Source organism: Euleptes europaea, chromosome 6 (genome assembly GCF_029931775.1).
Source record: "Euleptes europaea isolate rEulEur1 chromosome 6, rEulEur1.hap1, whole genome shotgun sequence".
Lineage (NCBI taxonomy): Eukaryota > Metazoa > Chordata > Lepidosauria > Squamata > Sphaerodactylidae > Euleptes > Euleptes europaea.
In genome coordinates, this window is record NC_079317.1 from 96,961,617 (window position 1) to 96,985,487 (window position 23,871).

A 23,871-nucleotide genomic window follows, 5' to 3' on the forward strand; every position below is an offset into this window, starting at 1 on the left:
CCCACCCGCATTCCTCCCCTGCCAACCATCCACAAGCCGTTCCCTCCTCCACTCATGAGTATTCTGCCCGTGTTCCTGGCTGAACATGTTGCCCAGCGCCATTAAGGAAAGGCTGGAGGTGGTGCCAGTGGCTATGAGCATGGTTGGTGGAAGGGCTTGGAAGCAGAAGGGCACAGGCTGGAGGGGCATGTGGGTGGATGGATAGCAGAAAGAGAAGGATAAACAATAGTGCGGAATGAAAGGGGGCCCCTGTGCAGCCTCTCCCCCAAGCCTACACCCATATGAACTTACCTGACCACCATAATCACCTTCAGGGGCCCTTCTTTTGGGTTCCCTCACCATCTGAGGCTAAATGGGTACCTGGAACCACTCCTGTTGGTATTATTAGAACTCTCAGATTCTGTTAGTAGTTTATTTAAATACATCACTCTTAAAAGAAAGGGAAAGTCTTTGTGATTGAATACAAATGGACTTCAGGAGTTGGTTTTCCCTCTGGGTTCTTGATATACCCTAAATGGTATTTGTATACACAGGGTATCTTTTAAATTTTGCCATAGTTAAGTGTTTTGTGAACTTACTTACAAACTTACTTGCAATGCTGAATCCCCATTGTATATTATTGCTAGTCTATACAAAATACTTGAAGTTCAGTTGAACAGATCCAGGAGGTCAAAAATAGATAGGCTATCTTAAGCTCATTCCTTGAAAGAGAATATCTATTGTCTTTGCTTTATCAGAATGGTCTGGGGACCTTAAAGGAATGCATATGTAGAAGGTTGTTTGTATTGCTAGAGCTATACAGAGGTGTGAGTGGTTTTGAGCACTTTTAACATACTTTTCTCTGATCAGTGTGGCTCAAAGTGGCTTACAATATTAAAAAAAAAAAGAGCAAGAGCAGATCAGTTCTGCAAGAAATGTAAACACAAATAACCGAACAGATCTGTCACCTACAAACTAATCTGCGGGATGGAAATGGGAGCAGAGCAGGTGGTGATAGCTCTGCCCTTGATGGAAACAGTCTTTCTGCAAACATATAGGCAGGCACTGGTGCCCTTCCAGCAAGCAGGTCATTAAGGATCACGTATGTAGTTTTTAAAAACAAGCAGTATACGCTGCAATCATATTTGCACTGATAGTCTGTTTTCATATATGCCTAAATAATGGCTGCCACATGGTTGTGTAGCTGGCTAACTTTGCCTTTCAGAAAAGAAAGAAGTGAGTTGTGGGGAGACCGCCCTCTGACCCTTTAATGGGATTCAATGCAGAGCTCACAAGGGGCCCCTTGGGAACTAAAATTTGAGTTGTAGCTTAGTAAAGTTCTGTTAATCTGTATCAGTGTGTGTGTGTGTGGGGGGGCTCCTTAGTTACCACATGGAGATTGTGCGTTTACAGTTTTCACTTGTGCCTTTCAGTCATGATTAGGCTATGGAAAGCAACCATCAGTTCTAGGCACGGCTTTATTCCTTGGAGGTGTTTTCATTGACAGATTTTATTGTCCAGTCCCAGTTTTGATGCAGTTGGTGCTTGGCAGTTCATTTATCTTTTCTTTATATTTAAACTGGGTTTTTAAATATTCGAACCGAGTGACATTTTGTAAATGAAACAGCTGCCTAGTCATTTTTCATAGGGAACCCTTCAAAGAGCAATGCAGTCTACCATAGCAGCTTCTGGAGTACGTTGGCAGTAAATCAACTATGTTTTGCGTGAATGTTATTTTGAACAAAGTTAAGCTTGACATTTGCAAAATCTAACAAATACATGCATGTGTTTGCTGCTAGCATAAGCAGAGGTCCCATAGGATTTACCCAGGATTTTATTTCCTTTGATAGTGTTTCACTTTCTTGTTTTTGTGCTTTGTTCATGTGTCCCTTAATGTGGAGGCTGTCAGTCATGTTCCTGTGTTCCCGTCTTAATGTGCCTTCCTATTTTCCTTGTACTTTTTAGGATATAACTTGCTCACATCATTTCCCCCAGCAAACTGTTTCTCAGACTTTCTGACTTCAGGAAGCCCATGTGAAGCATCTGCTAAGAAACACCTGAATCTCTGCTATGGAAATGGCAAGCATTGCAGAGGATTTTGAGGCATGTTCTAGGAGGAGCACTTGGTTTGTTGAACCTCTACTTTGACTTTGTGAATTGAGTAGGCCTTAAGAGTATATCCAGTACTTTAATAATGACATGAATGATATCACTGATCACCTCCCTGTACTTAATGCCACAGTTGTGTTAGTCGGTTCACACTTAATAGAGCTGTACTGCAGTTGCATTAAATACTTTTTTTAAAAAGCTACAAACCAGTACTGGGGAGAGGGACAGGATAACAAAGAAAGTATAGGGATGCAGTAGTTTGGGAGGGAAATAGTTTGGATTCTCAGCAATGAGTGAATAGTGTCTATCAGAGTGAGGCTAATATGAAAGCACCTGCTGTTAAGGAAGATAAGGCTCAAGGTATTATGTGAAGTGTGGTCTTGAGGCATCTGTTGTGGAAATGACTACTTGTTATGGTAGTAAACAGTGTCTAGAAAATCTGTAGGTGTGTCCCAAGAAGTGGCACTCTGGGAAATAAGGGAAGCAGATTCAATAATCTTGGAAGAAAGAGGAGACAGCGGTGGGTGAACTGGGGCCTGATGTGGGCCAGCCCCCTCAATTGTAGAGAAAAACTAAAAGAAACTGTTTGAAAGCGAGGATCTTCATAAATTCACCAGATTATTGGTTCTGCCTTCGAACTGTAACTTCAGAAGAAGAGAAGCATCCTTCTTTACATTTTAAATCCTCCTTCAGAAGCCACTTCAGTTGAAGGGAGGCTCCAAACCTTGTTAACTGGAGTACTAGGATACATCCCACCATGTACAAAATCAAACAACACATCTAGTATAACATGATTCCTCTACCACCTCTGGATGTAGGAAAGGGGGCCTTGGCTACAGCATGACCAAACTATTTTTTTTCACCTTGTAGTGTGGTGGGTGGTAAAGGTATTTAGTGGAAGCAGTCCCCACTGTTACATATGTGAGATGTGATAACAAAATCAATTTATTCTTACATGCTGTTTTGTATGTCAGCTACCACTGAGGAAAGCAGCTAGGTTTACTTAGAAGGTGATAGATAATAGAATTTTGTATTAATGTCTTAGAATCATAGTGAGAAGGAACAAAGAACTCATTCAGTTCCCGATTTTGCATATCAGTTCCACTGTATTTTTAAAATGTTATTAAAATAAACAGATACAAAAGATTTGGCTATTTTTTGTAAACAAATACATATTGCTTCATGTTATATGGTCAGTTCCATGGGGAAAAAACCCCAAAATTGTACTGACAGTTTTACAGGCCATGTAAATCTGTGTGCCCAGCAGTTCTAGCAAGTTTCATAAATAATTGCTTAAATATTGAGCTTTGTATTACGACCTTCAGTAGGTGTAACTAAGAATAATTTAGATTCCTTATCCTCAGACTGTTGGATGAGATATATGTAGTGCTTATAAACAACTAAACCAAATCCTAGATGATATTAATTTCAAATGTCTGAAACAATATCACCTTTCTGTGCATTGTTTGAACATCTGGATTGATAATACGTTCAACAGTTAAATGTTCATTCCTTTTCTACTGTCCTCGAATTTTCTTTGTAACATTTTGGTTACAACAGCCCCACTTTACATCAGTCTACCTAATCCAGGAATTAGTAAGTGAGACTTGGAGAGCAAGTTTGTCACATTATGCATGCAGGATCCTGTGCTGTAAGCAACTTGGCCAAACCACATTCTACAAGGAAAGGTAATAAAGGAAGAAAAACCCTGTTCAGTCCTTGATGTGTTAACTTGACACCTTTGATGTTAAATGGGAGGGGGGACCATATCCTTACTCAGGTGTCTGTATCTTCTTATGTTCCCCTCAAATGTTTGAAAACAAAATATCCTTTATAGACCCTCAAGCCTTGGAACTGGGATTCCATCCAGCTCAGTAGTCATGGTGTTCTGTTGTGACCAAAGTTCTGTTTCAAGAGAATGGAGGACTATTCATGACTACATTCTCAGTCATTTAGTGCTGCACTTTTCTCACTCGTTCTCTTTGGGCTCTTTCACATATGCTGAATGATGCACGTTCAATCCACTTTAACGATCATTTGCAATTGGATTTTGCCATTTCACACAGCAAAATCCAGCTGCAAAGTGGATTGAAAGTTCATTATTCAGCATGTGTGAAAGCAGCCTTTGAGATCTTCCATTTAAACCCAGATGGACGAAATAGGAAGATGGAGCTGTCATCATAGGACCCATTCCACAAATGCATAAGTAGTTTGCTTTCAATAGGCAAATTAATTCCTAGTATCTGGGACTAATGTTCCTTTTACCGATTATAGACATAACAGCTCGGTATAACGCTTTTCGCCAACATATACTGTATATGGCTACCTTTGATAACCTCATGGTGACTTTGTCATTATTCTTGTTCCACATGTGACGGTGAACACATGTCCATCATGCATGTTCATCCATATATATGTTTTTAAGGAACAGCCAGTGTATGGTCACTTTGCAACTGAGACTGGGGATCAGTAGCTGCATAAATGTGAGGTTTGTGTCACAAGTACATTTAATATAACAAAGAATTACTGGATGTATGTATTTAAAAAAAATCAAGTGTCCACTGTGTGCAGATTGTACATGTGTTCACTGTAACTTGTGAACAGGACTATTGAGTCTTAGGGAATCACTATCTCAGCCTTATCCACAGGACATGAGCTTCTTCTCTGTAGATTGGGAAAGAGTAGTGAACAATTTATTTCTAAAATCCTCTATCAGCAACAAAGACAGATGTTCTCTAATAATTGTCGGATGGAGTGATATGACTGGAAGATTATTGCTTAGTTTAGAGCTTCTTGGAAAGCTTTTGGGGGCTATTTATGGTCTGTAAAGAATTGAATCATTCCAGAAGCCTTTTCCGTGTTGTGCTACACACAAAGGCCCTATTCAGCAAATTTTGGAAATGATGGTATAACCTGTGTTCCACATGGGTGTTTGAAATATCCTGGGCTGCTGTTAAATTCTGCAGTGTTGAGCCAAATTCTTATATAGTCCTGTAGCTATCTTTTTCAGTACTGACATTCTATAGGAACTTCCCGGGGGTATTATTCTGTTCGTTCATCAACGTGACTGTTTTGCCTTTTTGACGGTAGGTAGCTTCTGCACTGTGTGAAAAATACATGTCTTTTGGGGGAGGAAAAAGCATGAATTACACTTCTTTTGTGACCATGCTGTATTTTAAAAACAGCCAAGTTTGTAAATATCTTGAAATGGGAGATAGTATTAATGATATTTTGAGAATACCAACACATTAAAATTTGAGGCTTTATTGCATCTGAAGAAGTGGGTCTAGTCCATGAAAGTTTATGCTGGAATAAAATGTTGGACACATGGACACATAAAGCTGCCATATACTGAATCAGACCACTGGCCTATCACAGTCAGTATTGTCTACTCAGACTGGCAATAACTAACTGTCCAGGGTCTCAGGCAAAAGTCTTCCACATTACCTCCTACCTGGTCTTTTCAATGGGAGATGCCAAGGATTGAACTTGGGACCTTCTGCATTCCAAGCAGATGCTCTACCACTGAGCCACAGCCCCTCCCCAATATTGTTAGGGTGCAACACAACTTGCTTTATGCAGGGCCACCCTTGAAGCTGCTCTGGAAACTCCAGCTGGTCCAGAATGTAGCGGCGAGGGCCTTACAGGGACCCCTTGGAGAGCACATGTTCAACCAATGCTCCACCAGCTGCACTGGCTCCAGTTTGAGTACCAGATCAGGTTCAAGGTTTTGGTATTAACTTTTAAAGTCCTAAATGGTCTGGGACCATCATACCTGCTTGACCACCTCTTCCAATACACCCTTCCTCAAAGAGTGTTATGCTCAACTGGTAACAACTTATTGGTGGTCCCTGGCCCAAGAAGTGTCTGGTTGTCCTCAACCAGAGCCTCAGCCTTTACAGCTTGGTGGAACTTTCTGTCAAATGAATCAGGCCCTGTGAGATTTGGCTCAATTCTGCAGGACTGAGATGTTCTGTGGTTGAGGACAGCGACGGTTTTTCATCTTAGCTGGCCTCCCTACTACCACCCTCATGCCTGTAGTTGCTCCTGTCCCTTCCCCTTTTTCTCCCCTCCCCTTTTTTTAACTGGTTGTTCTTGATTGGTCATCTCTGGAATCATAATTAAGGCTTAAAGGCGCTACCTGGAATTTTAAAATAAGGTTTTTTTTAAGTACAACTTACATAGTGTGGCGTTTTAATTTTATTGTAGTTATGGCTGTTAGCCGCCCTGAGCCTGACTGCGGTTGGGGAGGGGTGGGATAGAAATAGAAAAATAAAGAAATACATAAAACATGCTGATGCCAAGCTGTGCTGGGTTGATTTAGTGTCTGTTTAGAATTGAATGGCATCAAGGGTGTGCTGTGGGTAGAACAGGCCTTTCCAGCTCCAGAGGCAGCTTGGATACCAGCAGTGTTACACCACTGAAACTCCTGGCTTATCTTTACAACATCCCATATCTGCCAGTGGCAGTGAAAAAAGAAGTGTCCTACCCCGAAGCCTTTGGCTGCATACTTTATCAGTATCCTATCACAGTGAACATTGGTTGATTTTAACAAGGGCAGTATCTGTGATGGGAGGGGTGTATAACCACATTGGGGAAACCTTTTTTTAAGACTTGAAGCCAGCTACAGGATGACCCACCCTGGTCACTTAAATTCAAAATCTGTCTGGTGTGATGACTTTTTTGCTCTTTATGATGCTACAGATAATCCTTCCCAAGAAATCCAGATTTGTATTCCAAAGTTGCACTCAGGGCATAGAGAAAAGGTCACATGAACACATGTAGCTGACTTATACTGAATCAGACCATTGGTCCATCAAAATCAGTATTTTTTACTCAGACTGGCAGAGGCTATTCAGGGTCTTGGCTCAGTTCCTTTGCATCACCAGCCGCCTTGTCCTTTTTAAAAAATTTGAGATGCTGGGGATTGAACCAGTGACCTTTCTGCAAGGAACGTAGATGCTCTGCCACTGAGCCAAAGGCCCTCCCGAAGATCCCACTTTAAGCCAACTATGTTGTTAACATTAGCACACTTCAGTCTTCCTCATTTAAAGAAGATGTGTAAAAGCTACTAGAAATGTTATGGTAGGTTTTAATGAAAAAGCCTATCATATGCTGAGTATTGAGAATTTTTGAAGTCAAACAGCAAGCAGACTTTGTGGTGGGATGGAGTACCTGTTGCACATGTGAAGTTGTCTTCATATGATGAAGGTGGTAGCAGTGGCAGCAGCATTGCATTATTATTTACTTTGCAAAATTGTTCCTTCCTGGCATGTGAGTAGAAATAACAATGAGAAAAGAAGCAAATTGTGGGAATTTTGCTACCATACTGATGGAATATTTTAATCCTTCATAGCAAAACTGGCATCTGCTTGGAGATGCAAATTTTACATGGATTTTAAAGTTCTGGCTTTGACAGTGGATAGAAAATCTACGTTTTACTCTTTTGTGTAACCTTAATACAATCAGTGAGAACAACCCCACAAAGATATGTAAAAAAGGGATGAGCAAAAAAAGTGGTATTTTTCAGATTTGGTTATATTGGAGCTGAAAAGTATTGGTATTCCTGAATTCCAATATCAATATGGTATTCAGATTCAGTCCTCCCACCCACCCACCCACCCCCAGGAATCTGATTTTTTTCGGGTCCATTATTCCCTATGGGGAAACTTTCCAGGTGGCTGGAGGCGGTTGTTTTTGAAGGTACAGGCACCAAAGTTGCAGCAGAGCTGCAGGTGCCTGTCCTTTAAATAATCTCCAGATTTCAAGTAGATTGGACCAAGTGGCCCAGTTCTATGGCCCCCCCTGAACAGTTTGCCTCCAGCCATTCTCCATTATTTCCTATAGAGAGAAAAAACAACAACCTCCAAGCTGCTTCGAGGCAAAAGCCATGCCTGCAAGCAGCAATCATGGGTCAAATCATGCCTCCCATGGAAGAACCAACACAACCTACTCAACAGAACCATTGCAGAACCTAGTAATTCCAGTAGAACTAGCCAATTTGCCAAGCCAAACAGAACCTAATTCAAACCAGAGACTCTCTGCAGTGGAAACTCCAGGTGGCGGGCACTTTTGTAAGCCGAGCAGAATGAATGGCAGTGTACAGAATGCCCAGCAGAACCCAGTGCCAGTCTAGTAGTACAAGCTCAACAGGACTAATGTCAAACCAGAGAACAAAAAATCTGAGCAGTGAGCAACACTATAAAACCCCAGAAGGGAACACAAAACAACTCTTGCAAAGAAAAAAAACCCTCGTGTAATTGAGGGGAGGAAGGAAAAAACAGTCCCCGGGAGCCTGCAAACGCTGGCTCCCAATCTTCTTGGTAAATCCAAAATATTCCCAGGGTTTTTCTAGACCATTTTTTGGGTTTCCAGGAAAATCCTAAATATATTTGATACTCTGAATATACTCATATGTTTTCAGGTAGGATGTATCCGAATGCACACCCCTAGTGTAAAACATCAAAATGATAGAAAGTGAAATGATACGGACTTGCTGGTCACAGCATACTCTTCCTGTTTTCTAGGTGCTAAGGAGGTGGCCAGGTAGCTGTTTTTCACATTTTGGGATAATTCTGCTTCCTGATCAGCTAAAAAAACTCATCCTGCAACATTTTAGTCACCTCCCACACATTTACTGTGTGTATGTCTATTAACAATGTAGCATTCCAAAAATACAGGTATGGTGAAGCCAGGTTAACTGAATACACAATCGCATCAGTGCCATGGGATTACCTTCTGCCATTAAAAACCAGCCTAAATAAAGACATCATTTAAAAATTCTTGTGGTCTAGAGGCTGTGGTCTGCTTGATGTAGCGGCTGCCATTTTACATTGCCCCAGACTCCATCTGGGTGGCTAGCCTGTACGGTTGTCATTTATGTTTCCCCAGAACTTTAAGTTACAGATTCTATCCTTTTTTTTGAAGTCTCAAATTATTAGCAGCAGAATTGTGGACATCCCAGTCTGGTTCATGATATCAGTACTGACTTACTGGGTTATAAGGAAGCTGAAGTCTTGGAATTATGGTCTGTTATGATGGTAGGAAGGTTTTTAAGAGAGTTGGGGTGGTACCTCCCTCTCCCATGTCTGTTTACTTAACACACGGCTCAGCTGAATTTGCTCCTGAGCCCAGAGATCTTATGACCAATGCCATTTTGGTCCCTTTGAATGTCCGGGAACAAAGAACTTCCAAGATGTATGTATGTACGTGTGTGTGTGGGGGGGATATTCCTAAGTAGTGAAGAATGGTATCAGCCCAAGTAATCTTGTGTTTCTTTTTGTTTTGAACTCCCAGTGATCTCAGTATCTAAAACTTATGAAGCAATTTTTAATCTGTTCTTTAAATTGCCTCTGGGTTTGAACTTCTGTACTAGTCTATTCTTACTTTTAAAAATCTATCCTTTTGCTAAAACATATTTTGATTGTATCTGAGAAAAATGAGGCACTCTCCAAATTCCTGGAAGTTTAATGAGAAAGTAGGAAGGTACATTTAGTGCGGTGACTATTACTTAGGGAAATGATGGAAGGTACATGTTGGGGTTTGTTTTTGTTTTAAACCTATTTGGCCCTGTCTTTCTCAAACTTGGTATCTGAAGAGCCTTAGATTGTCACAGATGTAAGGGAAGTTGTGATCTTCTCACTATGTAATTCTCCAACTGCTCAGGGTCCCTGTGATTAAGCTCGGTATGGCTATAAAAACATTGACATAATCTGTTTTCTGAAAGGACAGCTGCAGTCTATACCAGCCGAAACATCTGAGTAACTTTTAGGAGTAACCTACCACAGAAGAGCCAAATCCAACAAAGAAGTCACAGCTTTTCCCACTAGCTGAAGTTGTGCATAGAGTGGTCATGGCCAGAAGCAATCTGAGCTCAGAATATCTTATGCCTGTAAACTTGAGAGGCTGCAGCAGAAGCTCATCAGTGATGGGAATCCATCTCTCTCTCTCTCTCTCTGCTTCCTTGTGAGAGAGGTGGGCTGAGAGGGAGGACTGGCAGAACAAGGCTACCCAGTAGGCTTTGTGAATGGATCTCCCATGTCTCAGGCCACCATAGCATTGGTTAACTCTTTGGCCTTCTAAGAGTTGCTGTGTTTGTTTGTTTTTTAATTATTTTTACTCTTTGCAAAATAACTTGCCACTTGAGGGGAAATATTGATGTGTATGTAGTTCTAACAGTGTAGCTAGGGATGGAGAAATTGAGCTGTGCTTAGAAAATTATATGGTGGAATTTGCAGCAGACTCTTACCTGTAGCTTATTACATAATTTATCATGTACTTCCTTCAAGCAATTCAAGCGGGCTACCTATTGTTTTCAGTAGTCTCCTACCTAGGCACAGCTCTGGCCCACACTCCTTTAACCTCAAATAACCTCAAATAGTTGAACACTCTGTGCCTTCAGACCATTCATTGGACCCTGCTTATAAGGATACTGGAAGAAATTCTGAACCTTCCTCTGAAAACGTTGGTTGAATCATGTGTGGTATATTGTCTTATGAATACGTGTGTGTGTGTGTGTGTGTGTGTGTGTAAAGTGCCATCAAGTCGCAGCCGACTTATGGCGACCCCTTTTGGGGGTTTTCATGGCAAGAGACTAACAGAGGTTGTTTGTCAGTGCCTTCCTCTGCACAGCAACCCTGGTATTCCTCGGTGGTCTCCCATCCAAATACTAACCAGGGCTGACCTTCCTTAGCTTCTGAGATCTGACGAGATCAGGCTAGCCTGGGCCATCCAGGTCAGGGCTATGAATACTTACAGCTCTGTAGATAGTTGGAAAGGTCAATACAGTTTTGGGAACCATAGAAAGAGAGTTTTAGCAAACAGGCAAAGGTTTGTAAATGTCAAACAAATGTTTACAATTGTAAGGTTGTAATTTTGTACTTTTGCAGATGTGTCACTTAAGGGCTTACTGACAGTGGCTGGTAAATCTGGAAGTTCATCCGGAAGAGCTGACTTCCTTCCAAGGCAAGCCCCCCAAGATGTGGACAGCTATTCTGTTTTTCCTGCTGATTTCCTTCTGCATATCTGAAAACAGGGATTCCATCTTAAAACAGAGCGGGGCCCAAGTTGCATGGATAAATCTACTCAGTAGTGAAAAACATTGCAAGCAAGCTTGTAGAGGCACAACGGTTTCAGGTAAGTCAGCTTGCTTTAGATGTTTTCCACTGAAGAACAGAGTTCCGTCTGCATTTTCTCGGTGTTTATAAATACAGCTTATGGAAGCAGTAGCTAAACAATTTCACAGTTTTATTTTGAACTGAAAAAAAGAGCATCAGTTTCCTAGGCACTGGCTTTATTTATACAAAGCAGTGAGCATGGAAGACTCTTTGTGCGTGCTGCCAGTATAGAAATTGTTATAGTACTGCTCCAAAACCAGGTGTCTCTACATCTGGTGATGTTCTACATTCTTGGGTGTCTTTGTTGGCTTGTGGTCTTGGAAAGTATTTAGAATCAAATTTGAAATGATCTTCAAGAGTCACATAATCCAGCCCCCTCAATTGTATAGCTTTAAATCTTCTCCCACAGAGGCCCATCCATTCCTCTCTTTGAAAGCATTCAAGGAAGGAGCTCTCGTGTTTTTTAAGCTGCAGCTTTTTACATTGCCTGGCTCAGGTCTGCATTGTTGTAACTTGGACTGACTGCTTTTTTTTTTTTTTTTGCCCAGTATTGCCAATTAGTTACTTCAGTAACTGTGCTTCATGCCACCCAGCCCCAATCTTCTTTGAGGTAAACATGCCTAGTTTTTCCTCTCTTCATCCCATGACATGAGTTTCATTCCCATCCCTTTGCCACTTTTTGTTTGTGTCATAAGATGCCTAACACAAGCCACTAGTGCCATCTAGCCCAGTGCTTCGTACTCTGGCAGGCAACAGTTCTCCAGGATCCCAGACAGTTGTCATTCCCAGCCTCACTGCTTGAGATCCCTGTAACTGGAGAATCTCCCACACACACACTGCCTCTTGCTATTTTCTCTTGAAATTTAAAACAGAAGGGTGCACCTTCTAGCTTTGCAAAATTATCTTATGGTAGATTATACTACATTGGGACCATTTTGCTGAAATGAGAAATATGATCTCCCTCCCTGTGTGGTGTTCTAGGTAATCGCTACTGCTGGTCAGTGCTTTATCAAAACCGCTGTGTCCTCCTGCGCTGTCCTCAACTGAAAGCATGTCAGAATGCCAGCACACAGGACATCAGAGAACTAATGGGAGGTAATGTGGACTCTGTGGAAGGGCTCTTGGCAATATTCAGTGGGCTCATTTCCATGGTAAACTTCTCTTTTCCTACTTGCCTTCCAGAAGTTATGTTTTAAAGGAGGCTCCAACAGAGGTTTTAGCAGAGAGATTATGGGTCCTAGAGGCTTGTGATTGCAAGATAGTTTGTGAGTAACTATACTCCCAAACATGGAGGGAGCTGAGCCAGCAGGAAAATTAATTAGTGAAGGGGTTATAGGGTTTGGAAGACAAACAAGGTACTACAAAGAGTTGCTTGTTTATCCTTGGTTATACTAAGGGTCTCTGATTAAGGGTTAAGAATGAAACATCTGGCGAACTGAACTTGCAGCAAAGGCTTCCCCTTTTAAGGCTGCAGGCTAGAGCCTGACTAAATTTTTCAATGTCAGTAATGCCTCTCTCCTCCGTGAAATGCTGCTCCTGAAGGATAGGAGACCCTGAAGAATAGCATGGGGAGAGTCTGCAGTGGGAAGGAGGGGATTGTTGGAAATCACCGATTTAGTCTGGACCCAAGCCATGTCTGGCCAACTAGTCACCCTGGAAAAGGACAGCTCAGATGAACAGCGAATCTTGTAGTGTTTATGGAAGGAATGGGGTCCTGACACTATGGTCCATGCATGTACCTGGCAAGATCTGGATCCTGCAAGGGATAATTGATGCTTGACAGGCCCACTAAACTAAGATCTTGAGGCTGTCCCATAATCTACTCTCTGGTGCTGGGAGATAAGCAGGAAGAATAGATGAATGCTTATGGCAGTGAGCTGCTGGGGAGCTGAAAGTCTATTGCATTGGAGCAGCAGTAGTTATGCATGCCTCTTGCCAAACCTGGAGGCATTCACGTCTAGCATGGGGGACTCTAGTGCCCCTTTTTTCCCCATTTGGAAATCTGTCGTGAAGAAAATGGAATTATGTGATTCTGAAAAACAATTTGGTTCAGGTTGTCCGCATTTTAAAAGTGGCTGTGCCCTTCCTCTTGTGCACTATTGTGTCTTTTTTGGTTTTGTATTTATTCTTATACCCATATCTTCCTGAAAGACGTCTAGGCATTGGTTGGCTGCCAAGACAGAAACTTAAGTTTGGATGTGAATCAGTAGGGTTTTAGCACCTGGTGCTATGGCGATGAATTTAAAAACCGCAGGGCCTTCTGTCCTAGTTAAAAGTGACCCTGTAATAAAATAGAGCAAGTTAGGGACTGTGGAAACAGACTTGTAAAGGGTGTGTGAGAAGTGAACTGTACATGTGTTTGTTTTAAAGGGCAACTTTTCATGGCGGCCCTCAAAGGCTTTTTTCAGGGATTTGGCAGTCCTGCTAAGCTGAACAGGGTCTTACAGCCATGTGTTATGTATTTATTTATATGTTTAATTACATTTCTACCCTGCCCTCCCCAGTCAAAGGCCGGGCTCAGAGCAGCTCACAAGAATACCTCATATAATGTGTGTGTTAAGTGCCGTCAAGTCGCTTCTGACTCATGGCGACCCTACCTCATATAATAAAAACAGAATAAAATTTTTTTTTAAAGGTAAATGTCCCCTGTGCAAGCACCGGGTCATTCTTGACCCATGGGGTGACGTCACATCCCGATGTTTCCTAGGCAGACTTTTGTTTATGGGGTGGTTTGCCAGTGCCTTCCCCAGTCATCTTCCCTTTACCCCCAGCAAGCTGGGTACTCATTTTACCGACCTCAGAAGGATGGAAGGCTGAGTCAACCTTGAGCCGGCCACCTGAAACCAACGTCCGTAGGGATCAAACTCAGGTAATGAGCAGAGCTTGGACTGCAGAACTGCAACTTACCACTCTGTGCTACAGGGCTCTTAAAAAAACAATAAAACTACAATTAAAATAGCCCAATACAGTCTAATAAATAAGGGCAAAAATGCCCGATGGTGCCGAAAAACTAATATCCGTCTGCAGCTGTGCGAGCAGATGAACAAGCCCCAAGATGGTATAAAACAAAAAGGGGGACTCAGCAGTCCTCAACCTTAAGCCCAGCAGAATAGTTCCGTCTCGCAGGCCCTGCAGAATTCTTGAAGATCCCACAGGGCCCTGATCTCACTGGGGAGACTATTCCACCAGGCAGGGGCCAGGGCAGAGAAAGCCCTGGCCCTGGTTGAGGCCAGCCAGATGCTCCTTGGGACCACCAGTAGATTGTTATTACATGAACGAAGATTTCTCTGGAGAACATACCAGGAGATTACCAGTATTTGTAGTACTGATGAGTAATATGTTCCAGTAATATGTTCCAGCATTCTAACTTAGTGGGGAGGTTGTTTTTTTATTTAAATATTTGAGAGAGTTGAAGTGTGTGTATGTGTGGTGGGGTGTTAAAAAGGCTTTTCAGATGTATTTTGAAGTTGGATCGCAGAGACAGGTAATTGATAGCCTGGGGCCACAATCCAGTCCCTGGGGGTTTCCTATGTAGTCTCCAGAATATACCCTGATCCCAAGCTTTCCACTGAATTACACCTCTTGATCACTGTCTATTGTACAAGTAGAGGCACAGGCTAACGGATCTTGCGTTCCTCAGGTGTGAATGGCAGACATTTTAGCAAAGCTATCCTCTTGCATACCTCAGCTGTACTTTGTGAGCGAGTGAGGTATACAGGGAGAGGAATTCCAATACTGTTGTTGTTCACACTGCAGAGGAGGCGGGTAGGAGATCCATCTTAGCTGGCATGAGGGTCAATGGGTAGAACCAATATTACTGCTTCAGCCCTTGCTGTTAAAAATGTGTTACCAGTCAGCTGTGCCCAAGTATGGTAGATTGGAACATAAGCAGCACAGGTGATGTTACAGCACTAGAGTTGTTCACTTCTATTTTGCGCAGTGGAGTTGTTGCCTCTTGTAGAGGTAGAATATAACTAGCCTGGAAGAGCTGTGTAGCCGATGCCATTCCTTTACTACAAGTGGCATACCATTGACCATGGAGTCACAAACCAGAAGCCAAGCGAAACAGCGTGTTCTCAGAAGGATGCTATATGCAAGATGGCGGTTCTAAAACAGATCAGGGGTCCCCAACCTTTTAGAGCCTGTGGGCACCTTTGAATTCTGAAACACCATGGTGGGCAGAGCCACAAAAATTTGGAAAACAAATAAATGAAATGGCTGCCGCGGGAGGCACACAAAATGGCTGCTGCAGCTTGCCTGCAGTCACACAGTGGGGATCCTTGTGCTACGATGACAGCCACTGCCAAAGTCCTGTTTTTAAAAATCTGTACGGCCAATAAAAACTCCAGTGGATAATCAGAAGCCTTACTGGTCAAAAGCCCTACTTGGCCCCATCTATTTTCTAAAGACATTTGGGAGGTGCCAACAGGTGCCACGGCGCTCACAGTTACCACTTGGAGATCCTTGAATTAGATGCTGACTGTGTAACTTTTCTTTCAATCACTGTAAGTAAATTGAAGGTTGTCCCATAACAGTAAATTGCCCTCATGGACCACTACCAGTTTTTTGAGTCCTGGTCATTATTCAGGATGGACAAAAGGAAATACTTCTTTACACACTGAAGATTAGAATGTAGAATTTGTTGCTAGATGGCCACTAGCATAGAAGGCTTTAAAAGGGGATTATACAGATTCATGGTCTAGCCATGGTGATTAAAGAAAACCTCCACGCTCATAGGCAGTATGAATCCCAGTGCCAGGAGGCAACATCAGGGGAAGGCCTCGGCCTCTATGCCCTGTTGTTGGACCTCCAGAGGAACTGTTGGCCACTGTGTGAGACAGTATGCCGAACTAGATGGACCACTGGTCTGATCCAGCAGGGCTCTTCTTATGTTCTTATCCTATCTTTGTTTTTTGTTGTTGTTTAAGAATTCGTGATCCGTAAAAGAAGAGAGACTGGAATAACCCTGCAGCCCAATAAAACAGAAGGAAAACCAGAGATGCGGACTAATAAGACATTTGTTAATACAGATTATACAGAAGTGCCTCTTTCATTAACTCAAGCAAGTAAGATATCTAATGATAGTGGGGTCATCATACCTGTAATGATTGTGAACACTACCAATGCCACCTCTCCACTTAAAACAGGAACAACAGCCCTAAGCAGAATTCATAACAATACAACCACAATTAGTAATAAATTAGACATATCTTCAGTTCCCATCATCCCTGCTCATACAACATCAGTTCCCATCATCCCTGCTCATACTACATCAGTTCCCAACCTCCCTGCTCCTACATCAGTTCCCAACCTCCCTGCTCCTACAACGTCAGCTACCACATACCACATACATCTCAGCCTTAACGTTGCGAGTACAGCAGGCTCAAAAAGAACAGGTAACAAGGAACTAACTTTGGGACCAACTGAGAAAATGACATCCATAGAACTTTCCAGGAGTACTGAACCCACAACCGTGAAACATTTAGTGCCTCCCCCATACCCAGCTGCTTCCCCCAAAATTTCTGTGCCAACTAGCTCTGTCAGAAGTCCCTCAACACCAGCAAGCTCAACTGCAGAAGCAACTACCCATGGTCCACAAACCATGGGAACCCTCTCTATAGTTATAAATACATCTCAAGCAACCCATAATCCACCGACATCGAGGCCTCGTTCAGCAGCTACAAGCATGTCTCTAGCGACTGCAAGAGCAGCCAACAGTCCACCACTACTGAGACCCAGTGCAACAATGATCAGCACAGCTCTGACAACTGCAGGAGCAAGTACACCAACAACAAAGTCAGATGATAAAACAACATTGATAGACAGGACAAAATCTAATCTGGCTAGGGTGACTCCCACAGTCTCTACAAAGGATGCTGAAACCTCCATCTCTACACATCAAACAGAGACTACCAGCCAACTTGTGATGGCACCAACTCATATTGCTCCTTCAACAGTGCTTACTGTTACAAGTTCAGCAACATCGCCCAAATCAGCAACTGTACAACACAGTCAAGATCAGCAAGGCCTGAGTAGTAAGAGTATCTATCGGCAGGTAGATATCAGTTTACTCTTAGCTCTTCTTTTTGGAGTCCTGTTTTTCATAACAGTTCTGGTTTTATTTGCCATGCAGGCATATGAGAGCTACAGGAAGAAAGACTACACTCAAGTGGACTATTTAATCAATGGGATGTATGCAGACTCAGAAATGTGAAAGCAATAGAGTGGCAAAGAGATATATGTATATATCTCTCTCTGAGGGATTTGAAAGCCCATGGTGGCTTGTTTTTCAGTTCCTTGTTTTGCCTCTAAGACCAACTGAAAGTGCTTCCAAATTACTTCTGGTGCAATGTAGGAGAAATGCCATGTATTCTATTGTAAAGTATTTTTTTAAGACCAATACAAGTTGCCATGGATATATTATTTCTGAAACTGCAGTATCACTTCTGTTGTGCCAGTTTAGTTTGCCATTAGAAAGGGGGCGTTAATGTTGCCAGCAGCCTTCATACGAGGGACTGTGTGGCTTCCTAGGCCACGTTCCTCAGGTTCTGTTAATGTTTTCCCTTTTCCTGTACCACAAGCGATGGGAAAAGCGTGATCCCAGATAGGTTTTTTGGAGTATCAGCATGCCTGATGCTGGAAGTTGCACAGGGAATGTGGTAGTAGCTATTCCAAATGGCGTGAGGAGTGACAGATCAAATTCAGGCAGCACCGCTTGATACCTCTTTGTGAAGGTACGTTTCACTTTGCTATTTGCTACAGCACTAAATCGGCCATGGGGAAGCTGACTCAAGATGTAACCTGAAAAAATGTTTGTTTACAGAATAAAGTTTTGAGGCCTCTGGATAAAAAGCTCTGTGGAATTGCTAAGCATTCCCATTACTCTCTGTGGGGGGTGATGTTGATGGATTAGCCATTTTGTTTTCCTGAGTTCCCCGATTATTTAAAGGAAAACACAACTGTTTACTAGAACCTGTTAATGCTGTGCTATTTCCTAATCATGACAGCTTTTCCCTGAGGTACTTCTGCACCTCTATATGATTTTATTTTTGTACCCACTGAATAAATGAGGGCATTTAAAAGCTCAGCGGCTCTGTTTTTTTGTGCATTCACCCTTTTTCTTCCATCCCCACCTTTGAGCACCAAACTTAGAAAGTGCATCTGTCAACAAGTGCAGGGTGGATACAGGGGAAATACGAGGACTTTGTAAAGCATGATTAGGCCCTATGGACTGTTTTCATGGAATGGTTTAAGCAGTGGTCATGTAAAAGGACACACATACACACACACACAATGCCCACTGCCCCATTTTCAAACGGTGAAAGACTGAAATATCCACAAACCTTAGGTTTTTTCTTCAGTGTGTGCATTCGTCCTTGAAGAAATGTATAGGCCAGCTGGAGCTCTTTGCTCAGCCAGGGCCCTAAAGATGGTCCTCTCTTATGTCAGGTGGCGCTTTTCTCTTTCAAACTGTATGCATTCTTATGCTTTAATCCTAGCTGAACTTTGTCTGCTGTTCTTTTTCGAAATTATTCAGATGCTTATCAAACAAACTCAAGTATGCAAACGTGGTGAATTTTTCTCATAAGAGCATGGGGTGGAAGAGCTAAAGCAACTTTCCCAAGCCATATGTCTAATTCGAAACATGGCCAAACCTGCGGTGCCTATAGCTTTAAGAAATGACTGCCCTTTCAGTGGCTATTGTGGCGGCAAGGCCCTTTCCAGGGCTATTATGGCCTTTAATGGAGGACTCGGGGCCATGCTCAGCAGCAACAAACCTAGAACCAAGCCTCACAGAAGTTCAGACACCTGATGACGGCAGCCCCATATCTGATGACACTGGAGGTGAACAAATTTAGAAGGGCTTTTACGTTAGCCAGATGTGGAGCTTTGCCATCGGCCATCCTAGAAGGCAGATACAAAAAAACTCCTCTTCCCGAGAGAGTCTGCCCATGCAATGGTGAAGAATTAGAGACCCACAAACACGTCTTCTTATACTGCCCTCTCTATCATGAGTTCAGATCTAAGACTAGAAATTTTAAGAAATAATATTGGGCTACCTGATAAAATTTGTATCCAATGACTACTGGAAGATAGTAACCCACAAACTTCGAGATGTGTGGCCAAATTTTGTGTTGCTATATATAAAGCCCGAAAGGATGCAATTTACAAATAGGTAATATTTGATAGATTAATATTTTAGAAGCTAGCTTATTTGCCTCTTCAGATATGGGATTTTATTGATATATTTTATTTTGTGGACTCTTTGTCTGACTGATACTGTTTTTATTGCAAATTTATGTTACTTCTGATTAGATGTGTTCTATTTTTGGGTCAAATGACCGTAAAATAAAAACTGGAACCTGGAACCACGTGACTTGCATGACTCACCCAATAGTGGTTGCTTACTACTGTTCAACAGCAGCCACTCTACAAAAGCCAGTGCTATGTAGTGGTTTCAGTCTAAAGTCAGGTTCAGATCACCACTTTGCCATGGGAACTCACATTCTCAACCTAACTTACCTCACAGGTTTGTTGTGAGGATAAATTGGAGGAGAGGAGAATGAGCTGCTTTGGGTCCCCATTGTGGAGAAGGGTGGGGTAAAAATGAAATCAATGTTGCTGAAGATGGGGGGCAGATAAAAGGTAGGTTGGTTAGTGGATGGGAAGGAAAGGAGCAGCGAAAAATGAGGCTATAGAGGTTTGCAGGAGGAGGAGAAAAGGAAATTGTGTGGGGAAGGGGACATAGGGCGCAGCACATGACTGGGCCCTAGGGCTGCCAGGTGCCTCTTTGCCACCGGTGGGAGATTTTTGGGGCGGAGCCTGAGGAGGGCGGGGTTTGGGGAGGGGAGGGACTGCAATGCCATAGAGTCCAATTGCCAAAGTGGCCATTTTTCTCCAGATGATCTGATCTCTATCGGCTGGAGATCAGTTGTATTAGCAGGAGATCTTCTGCTACTACCTGGCAGTGGGCAACCCTACTGGGCCCACACTGCACAACTGGGCCGTAGTTTCCCAGGTGGGGTTTGCCGGGGGAGGGAAGGCTGAAGGTGGGGCAGGTAAATATTGTTGAGCTTTCAAAGCCTCAGTTTCTATAAAGCAAAACTATGTGGAGAGCAGGTGCTGGCTTGGAGGCCAAAGCAACACTGCAAAGGGTCCTGCCCCCTTCCCCTGTCATGGTTTTTTGATTTAGGAAAACTCAGCAGGAACAGGCCCAGAGACACAACCCACACCTGGTGGCTACCACTCAACGCAGCCAGACTTTTCCTGGGGAGACGCTGCCAAGGGAAGGAGGGAAAGTTGCAGGTGGGAGCTGACAGAGGTAGGTTGGCTAGTGCATATGGGGAGAAGAGAAGGAATTAGGAAATGGGTAGAGGCTATGGAGACTACCAGGGAATGGAAAGAGGAAATAGTTGGGAGGGGATACCAGGGGAAATGAGATGCCCCCACTTGTCCCAATTTAAGTCCTGCTTGTTCCTTGACACCTTCCTTGCTGCAGCTCGAATGGAGATACCAGCTGGGTCTTTGCGGTTGAAAGAGCAAAAGTGGTCAAAAACCAGCACTGGTCGAGGAAAAGCGGGCGCAGAATCCTGGTTTCACAAAATAAACCACAGTTAAAACTAAAGCATGGTTTTGCAGTTATGTCCGGTGAAACTTACTTGCCAGATCAAATGAAACCAGCAGAGTATTAATCATGTCCTCTTTGGCTAAACAGAATTAAGGGGAATGGACCAAGGCCTCCATGAAGTTTGGAGAGCAGGACAGGAGGCAAGCCCCTCTTCCTCTTGCTTGTAAAAAATGGGGCGGATAAAGGGCTCAGCTCACATCCTTCTCTCAGCACAAAAGTAAAAAGGGAGCTAGCAAAAGCCTGTTTGTTTTTCCACTTTAATGTAGTTAGCAAAAGCCTGTTTGTTTTTCCACTTTAATGTAAGCCTGGGCAGCTTTTGGGATTCGTTTTCAGCTACTTGCACTGGCAGAGGTGAACCAAGAGGTTGTGCTGTTGGGCTGTTCATGTTATGTGCGGATTCAACCTCCAAACAGAAAACAAAAGATTCTGGGGGAAAAGCATGCTGTTTCCTATATTTCCCTGGCGGCCGCTACTCTCATTCCCTTTGCTGATGTCCCCTCCCCAATGTATATTCAAACGGTACACTAGACCCAACACTCTACTATCAGGGTAGGACTGTACACTTTTAAAAATATAAAACAAGCATTTGTCTACCTAGTTTATCTCTGGTCATGCTGGGGTAGGCTGAAGTTCTTAAGTATATGTAACAACTGTGGACGGCCAAAAAAACAAATTAGTGGGTTATAGATCAAATCAAGCCTGAACTGACCCTAGAAGCTAAAATGACTCAACTGAGGCTGTCGTATTTTGGTCGCGTCATGAGACGACAAGAGTCACTGGAAAAGACCGTCATGATAGGAAAAGTTGAGGGCAGCAGGAAAAGAGGAAGACCCAACAAGAGATGGATGGACTCAATAAAGGAAGCCACAACCTTCAATTTGCAAGATCTGAGCAAGGCTGTCAAAGATAGGACATTTTGGAGGACTTTCATTCATAGGGTCGCCATGAGTCGGAAGCGACTTGACGGCACTTAACACACACCAACAACTGTGGGGCCCTGGTGCTGCAATCCAGATTTATCTCACCACTCCCCAACTACACATGAGCAATGCAGGATCTTATTAATAATGCAAGCAATAATATAGTGTTACTGATGACCATGACCCTCTACAAAAGACAACAATATAGGTCTCTGCCTTGAAGAGTTTACAATCTGAAATTTGCTATAAGGGAAAACAACACGGGAAATGAGGAAGATAGAAATGTGCGTTTCTTCCAGTACGTGTGCTTAGGCTTAACTTCAATAGGAATGTAGACTGAAGGGTTTGTGTTTACTCTGCCCTGTGAAAAGATTGAGAAATGGACAGAAAGGTAGGGTATGAAGGGAGCTTGATAGGAGAGAATGATCAACTGTGTGGCCAAATACGCCTGCTCAGACTTGCAGTCCCTATTCCACTCCTGCCCTCTCCCAGGGATTTTCAGCCTCCCCTGGAGGGGGTTGCCTTTCTCTCTTTTCAGGTATCTGTTGCCACCACCTGATCATTGTAGGACTTGCCCACTGGGGTGGCGGTCAGGATCCCCCCCACCGAGTTTTCATTACCTTAGGGTTGCCAACCTCCAGGTACCAGCAGATGATCTGCTATTACAACCAATCTCCAGCTGATAGAGAGGCTGCAGGAGGAAACTGATAAAAGGTTTGTCATGGACAAAGAGTCTAATTGCTTCTCCAGTAGCTCAGACGATTATGATTAGGGTTGCCAACCTCCAGGTACTAGCTGGAGATCTGCTATTACAACTGATCTCCAGACGATAGAGATCAGTTCCCTGGAGAAAATGGCCGCTTTGGCAATTGGACTCTATGGCATTGAAGTCCCTCCCCTCTCCAAACCCCGCCCTCCTCAGGCTTCGCCCCAAAATCTCCACGTATTTCCCAACCCAGAGCTGGCAACCTTGATTATGATGGGCATGAGGTCATGTCAGGATGTTGCAGGACGCCTGTGATAACTTGATCAATGATTGGTGATCGTTTTAGTGTAGATTTTAAAATGTATGAGACATAAAAAAAGAGACATAGTGGCGAAAACGCATGGTCTCTTTAGCCTCCTTTATTCCCTGTTTCAGCCAGGATTCAGCCAGGATCAAGCGCACGTTCAGCAAAACACGTGTTCGATCCTGGCTGAATCCTGGTTTCAAGAGGTGTAGCAGTAGTACTTAGCCAGGTGGATCAGAAGCGGAGTTGAATTTACAATGGCAAAATCAAGCAAGAGCATGAACAGAGACAGAAATTGAAGCAAGTGAGCCAGGGCATGGAATGAGAAGTACAAATAGTTCATTGGGAAATTGGGGCAAATGAGATGTGGCAGATGGGGAAGAGGATGTGAGGTTTGTTAGTTCAACTTCTCCCACTTATCTCAGTTACATCACTGAGGAGACTGGGGTCTTTCACATTCCTACTACCTAGTTTTCCTCTGCCATCATTTACCTTTCTACACACACACACACCCCTTAGTAAATAAAACTGCCAGTAGAACTAGGATAGTGAGAACAAGAACCAAATATGGAAATATTTGTTAAATAACTGCACACTTTAAAGGGATGACACAAACGTTTAAGTGGACACTTTTACTATAAGTAAATGAAGTGACAATTCGCATGGTAGTTCTTTTTCTATAACAAATTTAAATAGCTAATTTTCCTTTCTGTATCCTCCACCTCAGATCAGCGCTCACAGAGCTTTACTTATGATGATCTGAAGATAGACCCAATGAAATCTTTAGGTGTGCCAGTCAAGGGAGAATTTTCATGGACAATTAAGCTCCCCAAGAACAAGAATTCTGAATAAATATCTGAAACCAGCTTGGGTGCAACCAAGTACAAACACTCAAAACTAGGAGATTATTGGGTGGCATAAAAGGAAAGGGGCATGGAATCTTTGATGGACCACAGACACTCTGTCTCCCTGCCCACTGAGCTATAGTGATAACCCAGAAGGACACAAGACAAATCAAATCCACCTAACTGCTCCAACCAGGTCTTGGTAATGAATACCAGGTCAGCGTCCTTACCCAGGAATAAATCCTGGATAGTTTTTCTGTTTAC

At 43.0% G+C, this 23,871-nt stretch overlaps 1 protein-coding gene and 1 non-coding gene across 2 annotated transcripts; one reads left to right on the forward strand and one right to left on the reverse strand.

The window, feature by feature from the left end:
* Positions 1 to 5,556: 5,556 nt before the first annotated feature.
* TRNAS-GGA (transfer RNA serine (anticodon GGA)) lies at positions 5,557 to 5,628 on the reverse strand. Its single transcript has one exon. It is a non-coding gene; the product is annotated as a tRNA-Ser (tRNA).
* A 5,424-nt stretch (positions 5,629 to 11,052) lies between these two features.
* C6H11orf24 (chromosome 6 C11orf24 homolog) lies at positions 11,053 to 17,431 on the forward strand. The gene is made up of 3 exons (XM_056851971.1): positions 11,053 to 11,223; positions 12,186 to 12,299; positions 16,133 to 17,431. The coding sequence occupies exons 1-3, from the start codon at positions 11,067 to 11,069 to the stop codon at positions 17,416 to 17,418; spliced, it is 1,557 nt and encodes a 518-aa protein (XP_056707949.1). The 5' UTR covers positions 11,053 to 11,066; the 3' UTR covers positions 17,419 to 17,431.
* The last annotated feature ends 6,440 nt before the right edge of the window (positions 17,432 to 23,871 follow it).